This window comes from Callospermophilus lateralis, chromosome 14 (assembly GCF_048772815.1).
Source record: "Callospermophilus lateralis isolate mCalLat2 chromosome 14, mCalLat2.hap1, whole genome shotgun sequence".
Taxonomy (NCBI): Eukaryota; Metazoa; Chordata; class Mammalia; order Rodentia; family Sciuridae; genus Callospermophilus; species Callospermophilus lateralis.
Genome location: NC_135318.1, coordinates 59,943,380 through 59,956,679, shown reverse-complemented (window position 1 = coordinate 59,956,679; position 13,300 = coordinate 59,943,380). Strand labels below are relative to the sequence as shown.

Here is a 13,300-nt window from a genome sequence, read left to right as displayed (position 1 = left end):
ACAATATGTATTAGAAACAGAAAGATTATAAAATAGAGAAGATTTGAACAAATCTTGATGTAATAGTTTAGATATTAGGTGTCCCCCAGAAGCTCATGTGCGAGACAATGCAAGAACATTCAGAAGTGAAATGAAAGTTATGAGAGCCTTAAATGGGTTATGAGAGCCTTAACCCAAATCAGAGGATTTATCCCCAAAGTTGGCATTAGGGGCATGTCTTTGGGCAGGGGGCAGGTATATATTTTGTATATGGTAAGAGGAGTCGCTTTCTGCTTTCTGATCATTGTGTGAGCTGCTCCCTCCATATACTCTTCTGCCATGATTTTTCTGCCTCATCTGGAGCCCCAAGGAATGAAATCAGCTGTCTGTGGGCTGAGAACTCTGAAACTGTGAGCCCCCAAATAAATTTTTCCTTCTCTAAATTGTTCCTGTCAGGCCTTTGAATTGCAACAATAAAAAAGATGAGTAAAACACTTGCTGAAAAGAAACGTGAGTTGAGTGTAACCTGATACTATGATTTTTCAAGGGATGCTGCAAATCTTATGTATTATTTGTTTGTTTATTTATTTATTTTGTGGTACTGGAGTTGAACACAGGGGCCCCACTAAGTACATCCATAGTCATTTTAATCTTTTGAGATAGAGTCTAAGTTGCTTAGGGCACTAAATTGCTGAAGATGGCCTGCAACTTGAGATCCTCTGTCTTGGCCTCTCAAGTCAGTGGATATGTATGCACCACCACACCCCACTCCAAAATCTTCTTCTTCTTTTTTTTAATCTTTTAAAAGTCTTTCTTTCTTTATTCTTTCTTGCAGATAATATGTTATTTAATAAGAGAACAAAACAAACAGTGAATGTAAGAGAAAAACAAAAACCATGAGTGCAAAGTGGAGAAGTCCATGGATACTCACAAAGCAACTAGGTCATAATAATAATAGTTTGCCTTTGATCACTGAAAAGAGTGTTCCCCATAATTCTCACAGCTCCTCTGTGGGAAGGATATACGTGTTCCAGCTTTGCTGTGAAAACTGTCCAAATACAACTCCATTTCTACAAAGCCAGCCAAAATTGCCTGATTTTGCTCTAAATACTAAATCTTATATTTTTAAATGTTGGCGACAACATCAAAAAAAAAAAAAAATTTAAGACGTGTAAGCACATACTTTCTTGAAGAATCCAGCCTGATAAGTTAGTTTCTAACATCTGATGGAGATACATTCATGAGGCAATTTAACCAATATTTTCTATGAATTTTCATCTACAAAACATACTGTATTGGGTATTAATTATTTCAAAAGTTGCAACATATTATATTTCCTATGGTGAAAAATATCCCTGAAGCACTTAAAAGCATTTATAAATATTTACCTTCTTGTATATACCAATATAATAACAAAGAGGAAATTTTGTATAACAAATCAGAAAAAGGATAAAGACTAGATAATATTCTCATTTAGGATACAACAGGGAAAACAAGTCACAAAATACACAAAGCCACTGCAGTTACCTGTATTATCTTTTTGAAAGGGTTTTTTCCCCAGTGACAGGGGTGCCTTAGGAACTGCCCTCTTACTGTAGATCCCTTCCTTATGTTTAATGTTCACAGTGGCTGAGAGGTCGTCATCCCTTGTGCCTAGCACCTGAGCTGGAAACTCTGGAGCAATAGCATCATTGGACCCTAGAGAAAAATGGGAAGTTAATACAATTAACACAAACATACACTTGAAGTTAAGACAAAGCTTTTTTAAAAATCTGCCTCTTAGACCACTTCTATGAAAAAAGCACTACAATGGGAGTGTTACAATGTCAAGACACATTAGTCAAACTGAAGCTATGAAACACGCAGAATAAATGCCAATAACACAAGGTGGAGAAACAAAGACATAAGAAAACATAAAGAGGAACACTGATCAGTTCAGGAGGGAGATTATTTCTAGCTCAGGATGGTTTTGGAAAAAGAAAACTATACCTTGCATTAAAAAATAGGCCTTCTGGTATGGAGAGAAAGGTAGAAAGGCATTTAAAGCAGAAGTTACTACATAAACAAACACAGGAATATATAAGAATAACTGGCATTTTTATTGTCAGGCTAGACTATAGGATAAATTAAGAAGATGGGTAATATTTAAAAATAATTGGGACAAAATTCAGCAATGCATGGAATCCCAAGCTGAAGAGTAAAAATTTTATTGTACATGAAATGCAACATCGTTGAAGATTTCTTCATAATGGGATAACATCATCAGCTGCTTCAGGTAGATTTATCTGATAATACAAAGACAAATACTGAAAGTAAGGGCTGGCATGGCTTAGTGGTAGAGGACTTTCTTAGCATATGCAAGGCTCAATGCTTAGTACTGAATAAGAGACAGACAAAAAGAAAAATGATATGTGACAAACAAAAGATTTGAAAGTATGCAAATTTCTTTTAAAATATATTTCAATACACTTATGTATGTTGACAAGAGATCTACTATCTAAGCCACATCTAACAGGCAAAAGAACATTTCTGGATATAGAAAGGTTTGTAGTAACTATAGAATTATTTTCTACAAAACAGTTTTTCTTTCTAACCCAGGACCCAGTACTTCATGGATTTCTGGAGCTTCTGTATATGGTAATAAGACCTGAGTAAGTACTGGTCTTACTAATACAGAGCAAATAAAGTCATGAAGGGTTTGTCAGGGTTGATTGTGAAGATTCTACCCAAGGCTTCTGGGTCAGACTTACAAATTATATTGGGCTCTTTCTCAGGTTCCTTATCATCACTTTCTATCATTTTGCCTCTTACCTCTCTGGCAAATCCTTATTATTCTTTCTTCTATCAAGTTACTCAGTGCTTGAGTTCTTCAAAGGGTCAGAACTGGACTCTCTTTTTAGCTAAACCCAATGACCATCAAGATAAGGCTGCTGACCAACAAATACATATCATGGCTGAGACCTTTATTCTGAGCTTTAGAGGACACAACTAAGCCTTATAGCATTTTAGTGGAGATAAGTAAAAGATGTCCTTCCTTAAATAACAAAAATTTAAGTTACTATATATTAGGTTACAACACAAACAACTGTAACTGGTAATAATTCTCCTCACAGACACTGTCAGACACCAGAGAACACACCCCAAGAACAGCATGCATATGCATATTCTGTCCACCATCTCTCATTCTCCAAGAGAGGTAACCAGGTCAGGCTCACAGTCAGGTGGGTTACGACAATTAAGTCTCTGAAAATAGTAAATGAATAAGCAAGAGAATAAACCTCAGTAGAGTTGAAAGGCAGAGGGAAAAGACTGCAGATATGTATATATACCAGTGCATCTATAAATAGCTATAGTATACATGAGTATGAATTTACATTTGGAGCAGCACAAGAGTAAACATTATTGCCCCAGAACTCTAGGCATCAATGATTGGGAATCTTCACGCCTTGTATTTTCATACAAGAGTATGTTATGAGGTAAATAGTACAACCTCATATGTGATATGCATTCAACCCCAACACTTGTACATAGACTCTGTCTATACTCAACCACAGATCTCTATGTGAATGTATAACAGAAGTCTCACTTTTTATATGTTCAAAGCAGATAATCTGATAATCTGATCATCTTTCCTCAAATCTGCTTCTTCCTCAATCTCTGTCTTACTAAATTTATCTAATTATATACTCTAGAAAACTAGAAGTCACTTTTCTCCAGCTTCTTCTCCCTCACTCTCTATAACCACCAAGGCCAGGAAGAATTATTTCCTAAAAATAAATTGACTATGTCTACTTCACCTTATCTCATCAACATCACTCTAATCCTAGATGCTACCACCTCTGGTACTGACTACTGTAACAGTCTTCTAACCAACTCAAGTCTCCAACTTACACTTTGACCCTCTCCAACTCAGGTCTGTGACTTCCCTTGTATGATCCATTTCTACACAAAGCAGCCAAAATAAATTTTACAAAAATAAATAAAACCACAATTGCCTGCTAGAATAAAATCCAAATGCCTTAATATGGTTTAAAAACCTTGCATAATCTTGCACTTGTCTATCTTTAACCATATCTACCCACCATTTTGTTTTATTCTATTAAATAAAATTTATAGAAGACCATTGTTTTGGGCTGAGCTCCTACACTCAGTCCCAACAGTCCAATCCAGAGTCACTTGTGCTAAGTACAATGCAATCAAGCTGAAACTTTTCACTGATAGATCAGTTTTCATAAAAACAGATGATTTACAGCAACCAACTGAAACTCAGTCTGAGCAGGAGTAAAAAGGAAGTCCACTCTTCTTTTATCCTCACATAGAGTAACCTAATACCAAGGTGTTAGTCTACTTCGTTGGGATATTAGTCTACTTCTTTGTTCCTGGTTTGGATACCTTATCAAAACCAACTGTTCTGCCATGCTCAGAAGGGCAACTCTTCTAAGGTATGCTGTGGTTGCTCCCAGATTAATGAATCTTTAACTAAATTTATTGAAAAATTTTTTCAATAAGCTATACTGCCCTTCTTTTCATTCCCCAAATGCATCAACCTCATTTTTACTTCAGGAGCTTTGGGCATAATCTCTCTGGCCAGAACATTCTTGTCCTCCATTTTTTGCCTACTGAATTTAGACACCCTACAGGTCTCAGTTCAAATGTTTCTTCCTTGGAAAGGCCTTCTTAAGCTCCTAAAACCAAAATGGGTCCTTCTGTTACCATTATAGAATGCTTTGTTTTCTTAGCACTTGTAATTTATAATTATATAATTAATTTGTGATTTAATGTCTGTCTCTCCACTTGAATATAAGTTCTATGGTAGAAGGACCTGTGTTTACTTTGCACACTGTTGTAAATACTGTTACTAGCAATTGTATCTGCCCAGAAGAAGGCAACAGCCTTAATATTTATTGGTTGAATGAATATGAGGTGATAATTTCTTGTCATTAAAAAAATCAACTTGGTCATTGCAAAAAAAAAAAAAAATGGAAAGTTTGAAGGAAATAATTTAAAGATTGTTACACATGTAACCAAACTTGTTTATATACCCTAAGGGAACATACACTGGCATCCTACCATATATAGTTTCATATTTTCTCTCATACAAGTAGCAATACAGTTCAAATAGAATTTAGGGTTTAAAGTCAGTATTTAAGATGAAAACTCTTGCCATGCAGGGTCAAATCATCTTTGAAGGCACCATGTTGAAACTGACATCCCATATACTCAACAAATTTATCGGAGTTCACTTTTTCCTCTGTGCACACAACACACCATTGTCGCTGAACCTGAGAACATGGTGAAGAACTTAAGCTTGTGTGTAGAAGCCAGGTTGTACCAGAAAACCACTTCTTTAGAATAAATTCAGGGAAGCCAGTTATGCTTACATTACAAAAGGCAAATGAGGATTATGATGAATGAGGGTTGTCATCTCCCATTTCTTACTTCCCCAATATGCTCACAGAGGATAAAGAGAACATTTATACTTATAAAATTCTCTTTTCTTCTTAAGTCTTCTGAGCACCACAGTGGATATTCCTAGTTCTTTCCCTAGATTCACAAAAAAATGGTCTTTTAAACATTATACTTCCTCTGACAAAACTGACTCAGCCAATACCTATTGTGTCCTTCCTGTTCAAGACGACCACTGAGATGATCCAGATTCGGTATTCAGTGATGATTTAATAAAAGGAAGTGGGAATGAAAGAAGAGAAGAACCAGAAGATGGTTCTTGTCACAAAAGATTACACAATTTGGTGAAGATCAACTTTAAGAAACTAACGTTACCTCACTGTTGGTAAAATTATGATGATAGTATGCTGTTTCCTAAGAATGTGATTGAAAATCGATCTTTGTGTGTTCTGGTCAAACAAGTGTGCAAATATAAAACGCTTTATGTGGGCTGAGGACGTGGCTCAGTGATGAGTGTTTACCTATCTGTCATGTGTGATCCTCAGTACCATAAAAAGAAAAAGAAAAAAAAGGAAAGGATGGGGGGCACTGGGAAAGTAGATTGGTTTCAATTCCCAATACCAACCCCCCTCCAAAAGTAAAAAACTAATTTTTTCTTTTGTTAAAAATATGTAATGAATTTCTTAACTGAATAGCAATGCCAAAGTATGCTAAAATTATTTATTAGAACTAAATAAACTTCATTGTGTTCCAATTACCTGACCTCTTTATGCTATGTTTTCTTTTTTTTGAAATACCTTTATTTTATTTATTTATTTTTATGTGGTGCTGAGGATCGAACCCAGCGCCTCGAACATCTAGGCAAGTACTCTACCGCTGAGCCACAACCCCAGCCCCTTTATGCTATCTTTTCTGTTTTCTGTTCTTGTTCTTTAATTTCTTGCTAATTTCATACTCTCAACTATGATTTGTAAGATAAATACTTAATTTTAAAATGCTATTATGAGTTTTTGTGGGTATTTTTTTCAGTATTTTCTTATTGTGGTTAAAAAATACATAACATAAAACTTGGCACTTTAATCATGTTTAAATGTACAGCTTAGTGGCGTTAAATAAATTCACAATGTATGCACCATCATCATCATCATCTATCTCCAAATCTAATTTACCTTCCTAAACTTAAATTCTGTATCCATTAAACAATAATGTCACATCCTGCCCTCAACCTAGTACCTGGTAAGCATTATTCTACTTTCCATCTCTCATCAGTTTGACCTCTCTAGATCAGTCATGTAAGTGGGATCATACAATGTGTGCACTTTTGTGATTGGCTTATCTCTCTTAGCCTACTGTCTTCGGTGTTCATTCACCTTTTAACATATATCAGAATTTCATTCATTTTAAAAGGCTGAATAATATTTGATATATTTAAAACATTTTGTTTATACATTCATAAGTCAGTTGACATTTGGGTTTTCAAATCTGGCTGCAATGAATATAGGCATACAAGTAGCCCTTTGAGACTGTTTTCATGTCTTTGGGTTATAAACTTAGAAGTGGAATTGCTTTAATATATAGGAATTCTATGTTTAATTTTTTTGAGGACCTGGTATACTGTTTTATACAATGACTACTCCATTTTACATTTCCATGAGCAATACACAAGGATTCCAATTCTTAACATTCTCATCAATACTTAAATTCTTTAAAAAAAAATGGTGATTTTAATGGATGTGAAGTATTACCTAATTATGGTTTTGGTTTGTATTTACCTCATGACTAATGACAAGATAATTTTTTTAATGTGTTTATTGGTTATTTGTGTACTTCCCTTGGAGAAACATGAACTTAGACTCTTGTCAATGTTTAAATCAGTTTGTCTGGCTTTTTGCAGTTTAGTTCTAAGAGTTTTTCACATGTTCAATGTATTAATGCCTTACCAGATAATTTGCAAATAGTTCCTCCTATTCCATGGAATATTTTTTTCACTGTTGATGGTAATATTCTTTGGCATACAGAATGTTTTTTATTTACCTACCTTGTCTTCTTTTGTTGCCTATGCTTTCAGTGTCAAACCTTCTTTACCCCATATTACCAAATTTTGAAATAAAACAAAACATCTTTAATATCTCCTACTAAGATAAAAATACAATTACATTAGCTTTTCTTCTTATGGTTTTCATTCCAAATATCTTTTGGTACTTCTCCCACTTTTTAGCTAAATATTCTATTATTTAGACTAAAATTTATGTAAACTGGCTTCAAATTCACCACTGGTCACTTTTGGCAATGTTTTATTTCTCATTCTTGAATGCTTCTTTTTGATTCATTTTTTTCAGTTGGTTGAGTCTTCAAGTGAATTTCAAGAAGATCTGGAAGCAGAATATATTTTTTTGCTCTTGCATATTGATGAAAATGTTTTTATCACCATATTGCTTGATGAATATGCACTTGGGTCCACAATCCTTGAATTATAATTATATCCTTTCCCACTAAATATAGATTTTGTTGAGTTCATTTCTCACATTTAGTATTTTAAAGAAGGAAGAAAACTTTGCTCCCTAAACTAAATAACTTTAAAATAGGTTTAACTCCCCCTACCCCCAACACTTTTTTAAGTTAAAATCTTTCAGTAACATATATCATAGTCTCTCTTTTTTTTTTAAATAAAGAGTGAGAGAGAGTGAGAAAGAGGGAGAGAGAGAGAGAATTTTAATATTTATTTTTTAGTATTTGGCGGACACAACATCTTTGTCTGTATGTGGTGCTGAGGATCGAACCCGGGCCGCACGCATGCCAGGCGAGCGTGCTACCGCTTGAGCCACATCCCCAGCCCAATATCATAGTCTCTTAATACTGGTTTTTGCCTGGATTATATGCAAAACTGTCAATCTACATACTATTCTCTTTTTTTTATTTTTTTAAGAGAGAAAAAGTTTTCCTTAAATAAACCTTGAATTCAACTATCTACAAATATAATTCTTGGTTTGGTATTGTTAATTGTGCTTCTGTATCTCTTCTCATATCCCAATTTTGTTTCCTTTTTCTTTAGTATTTCCAGAGACTTATTCAAGTTTATCCACATCTGCAATTCAATTTCCTTTACGTTAATTTTATCCTTTTTGCCTGCAAAATATATTTTAAATCTGCTACCAAATCTTTAAGTTTACAGGCAGCCTTTCCTTGTTCATTATGCCCCTTTAAAAAAAAAAAATGTTGAGATATAATCTACTACATAAAATTTACCCATTTACAGTATAGCTCAGCAATCTTTATTGTATTCAAAGTGAACACTGCACTCTAATTTTGTAAGTTTTCATCATTCCACAAAGAAACCCTGTATATATAAGCAGTTATTCCCCATTCCTTTATTCCCATAGCTTCTGCCCATCATCAGTATTCTACTTTCTGTCTGTATGAATTTATTCTGCACATTTCACATAACTGAAATCACACAACACGTAACCTTTTTCTGGCTGGCTTGAATTGTTTTTAGTTTATTTCTACATTTAATTATGTTGGTTTTTGAAAAGAAGCTGCCATTTTTTCTACATATTTGAGGCCTTGTTGTTAAGTACTAGTTCCTATAAAAAGTTTATAATCAAGTGATGTTTAAAACATATTGAAATCTTAAACATAAGAAATTTAATTTTATTTCATGTATCCTTCCTTATCCCAAGCCCAAAATAGGCTGAGAGAAATAACAGATGATTTTAAAAAGTACTGATAGCATATGTGGGGTTTCTGACTTCTGGGATGATATCATTTTGTAATAGTCTAAGAATTACAAATCTAACCATTTTGTTTTGCTATAAATTACTCATATATCTTTGTAGTACTTTTAGAACATACTATCAAAATATGCAATCATTTACATATTTTTTGAGTAAAACATTTAAATGTAATGAGAGAAAAAAATCATTAAAATACAAAATGTTTTTAAATTGAACAAAAAGATTTTACATTGATAAGGATTTTTGTCCTAAAGTAAAATGGCTAAATTGTTTCAAAATGAGAAAGAAAGAGGAACAGAACTAAAAATTTAAATAACTAACATAGATTCTTAAAAAAAAAAACTGAAGGTTTATAAAGGATGGATCTTATATGAAACTTGTATGTGTTGACTATAAATAAAAATTATTTATAAGCTTTTCTAAAATCAAAATTGAACACACTGATATAAAGCCAAAATCTCGTTATTTAAGTTTACAGCAACAAGACTTTGATCTGCTCTTAGTAAAATTTACAAAGAACCAACTTTAAAAATCAAAAATTTTATGTTTTATCAAAATAACTTCTTGTGTTTTCTCCAGGTTATTGTTAGGTTTTGACTACTTGGGGAAATTAAATCCTTAAAAGAGGGTTTATTTAAACACTTATTTGTTGCAAAATCTTTTAAATAATCACTTTGTTACTCTGGTTAAATGAACTATGATTGTTTTTTCAATTAGATGGCATTCGTGTCATTAATACAAATATTCTAAAATTTTGTAAAATTTACAAAAGTGTGGTGATCTTGGTGAGGTACAATAGAAGACATCAGAACAGGTAGAAAGGAGACATATGAGACAAGAGTGGCCATGATTTAAAGTACATTTTCACAAGGATTAAAAGTCGAAACTGAAAAGTCACTTTCACAATACTCTCATTAGAAATAGCACAATTAAATCAATAATTAGAACTTATCTGCAGGTTCATAAATAACTTCTTTTCTGACATAGCCCTAAAAGAAAAACAGGTCCAAGAATGCTTTTGTTCAACATGCAGATATTCATAAGATTTATATCTTTAGGATCAAAGTACTTAATCTATGTGTCATACTCTGCATCACACCATCAATGTTACATCAATGTGGTACTGTTTAATTAACACAACAGAACAATAAAACCCTTGATGTGAAATTATCAGTGATTTTTCATCCTAAACAAAGAAGAAAAGAAAATGATCCCTAGTAAGTAATAACTGACATGTCCAGTTAGCAACAGAAAGGAGGACTGAAAATACCCCCTCAGATCATGTCTTGGTACTAGATTTTACACACATCAATATGCCTATGACGTGATTAGCATGTTCGTCTCCAATACCCATGCTCTATCATGTCTCTTATATTTTTTTTCTCTCAATAAAATCAATCTGTGCTTCACTTTGACCCTGATCTGTCCTTACATTCTTTCTGTGATGATGTCAATAACCCTTTGACCTGAGTTGAGATCCACCTCCCTTTTGGGAAACCTCCTCATGAGACAGGAATTTGAGAATAAAGGAAGAGATGCTGATTGATTTCACTGCAGAATAAAGGAAAGCTTGCTGATCCAAGGTTTGCTTCCAGTCTCCTGCCTCCATCTTTTGGTTGCCATGCGCTTACAGAGAGGACCCTCCACATAATGTATTTAATTGGGTTTTGTTTTAGTCAGTTTTTTTTTGTTGCTGTGACCAAAAGACCTGACAAGAACAAATTTAGAGAAGGACAAGTTTATTTGAGGGCTCACAGTTTCAGAGGTCTCAGTCCATAGGCAGCTGGCTCCATTGCTCTGGACCCAGGCAAGGCAGAACACATCATATATCGGAAGAGTATGTGGTGGATAGTGGCTCAGGTCATCACACCAGAAAGGAGAGAGCAACTCTTCTCACAACACACAAAATATATACCCTAAAAGTAAAAGTCATGCCCCCATGCCCACCTCCTCCAGCCATACCCTACCTGCCTACAGTTATCACCCAGTTAATCCATATCAAGGGATTAATGCATTGATTAGGTTAAGATTCTCCTAACTCAATCCTTTCACATTTAAGTTTTCTTGCATTGTTTTACACATTAGCTTCTGAGAGACACCTAGTACCTAAACCATAACAAGTATCTTGTGACTCTGGCGCCATCTCTACAATCTACACTGGTACTTCTACTTTTAGGCTCAAGCATCTAACTCCTTTTACTCATACATTTCAGATGCCCTTGATGGGATCTACACTCCAATCGAAAAACAAACAGTCAGATGATATGTAGCCTCAAATCCCTCAAGATTGAGGAATGGATAAAGGGAGGAATTGCAACAGGGGGTCCTTTAAAATTGAAAGACTCTGTAAATGGCTTTTTTCCTGCCAGCCTCATGTCAAGCTGGGAGTCCAAGCCCCAGGTACCAAAAATCAAAGAATCAGATTTATAATCACATGCTATGTATATTTCTTGGCTTTTGTCCTCTTCTTTTAAATTCTAATGCTAGTATGGCTTCTGGGACAACAGGTTTTAGGTTGGCTGTCTTCCCAGTTATTGCCAAACTAAAAATAAATTCAATTCTTTACCATCATTTCTCTCTTTTGTTAACTAGACTCCAAATGAAGATAAGTGACCAAGTTGTCTGTTGGGACCCAGAGTCAAGCTGCTTGAAGCCGGAGGCTCTTGGGGTAAATACCAGTCAGTGCCTAGGAAGGTTTATTATTCAGGGTGGTGAGATAAGAAGGACTTCAAAGAATAACAAAGGTAAAGAGAAGGACAACTGACCACTTCCCTGGTCTCCAATCTTTAGACAGGTATCAAAGCAGAGCAAACTTGGTTGTAAAGTTAAAAAATGAACTCAAATGCTGGGGTTATGGCCCAGAGGTAGAGCACTCGCGCAACATGCATGAGGCACTGGGTTCAATCCTCAGCACCATATAAAAATAAAATGAAGGTATTGTGTCTACCTACAACTAAAAATTAAATATTAAAAAAAGAATGTACTTAAAAACCATCTGAAGAAATTCATCAGTGCAGTAGGCATACAACCAATCCTCTTTATATTTCCCTTGCTTGTGAGCACAGTGTGGCCCTCCATTTTGTCCAGCCTTTCACCACTGAAGAGTGTGTAATAAAATGTCCAAATTCTTTCCACTGAGTCTTCCAAGTTCTTTCTTTGGCTGCCAAATCCTTCTATAAACTAGATGTCAATAGATAGCAGGACACTGAAGCCCTCAGAAAGTACTGGGACACCTGACCAGATTTCTACTGTAGATAGATATCTATCTTCTGAACTAGCAATAAAAGGGATCAAAAGATTTTCCTACTGACAATCAACTAAGTGAGCCTGTTTTATTTCTGGTAAGTGTGTTTTAAAAAACAAAGCTTTGCAGAAGGTGAAAATTTCTCGGTTTCTGACTATAGATTTAATCCTTAGCATTTCAGCTCCTTTATAGTGGGAGATTAGAGGTTGTATCAGAGCTGTTAATGTAGTTGCCATGAGAAACTAGTCTGTTCCATTTTCATATAAAACTAACCCAAAAATCTGCCCAATTGCAGAAACTTTTATTTTCTTTCCATTTCTGCACAAAGTTGTTTATAGACAAATCAAGAAGAAAATCATTTGTCTAAAGTGAACCCAGTAATATCCTACAGAACACCCAAAATGCTATTCCATCAATCAAAACGTTTTTGCCCTGGATCCTAAATATAATATTTAAGTTATACTCTTTGTACGTATATTCTGCCAAAATACATTCTAATGTCATGTATAACTTGAAAAAAAATCCCACACAAAGTCCACCTCCAGAAGGTGCTATACATTTCCTAAATTTGCAGTTCCCTTATAATGTGCTCACAGGAATGTTGCAGGATATTTTAAAATTCTAGGGGAAGACGGTGATAATTAATATCTGATGTATTCCATAAACTATAAGCTCATGGTAGTTTAATATGTCAACATCTGATAGTATTATGTCCCTTTCAATGCTTGCTGTGTCTTTGTAAAGCTAGCTTTTGGGCATTTGTTGTTATAAAAAAATAGGAAATAAGAGAGGCTGTCCAAATGGATCTCAAGTACCTAACAGTACCAAACAGCTGCACATATATCATTAGGAACCGTGGTGACTTATGAACAAATTTTTTTTCAAAAACCAAAGCCATAGGAAATAAGTTTTGTTTACTAAGTTGTCAGATCAAAAC

General features: G+C 34.5%; 1 protein-coding gene across 1 annotated transcript in view; it reads right to left on the bottom strand.

Annotated features, from left to right (window-relative positions):
• Alms1 (ALMS1 centrosome and basal body associated protein) overlaps positions 1-13,300 on the bottom strand; it is a 202,822-nt gene that overhangs the window by 57,639 nt on the left and 131,883 nt on the right. Inside the window, exon 22 of the mRNA XM_076833468.2 lies at positions 1,507-1,677. Within this exon, the coding sequence (XP_076689583.1) occupies positions 1,507-1,677 (171 nt within the window). The remainder of the gene's footprint in view (positions 1-1,506; positions 1,678-13,300) is intronic.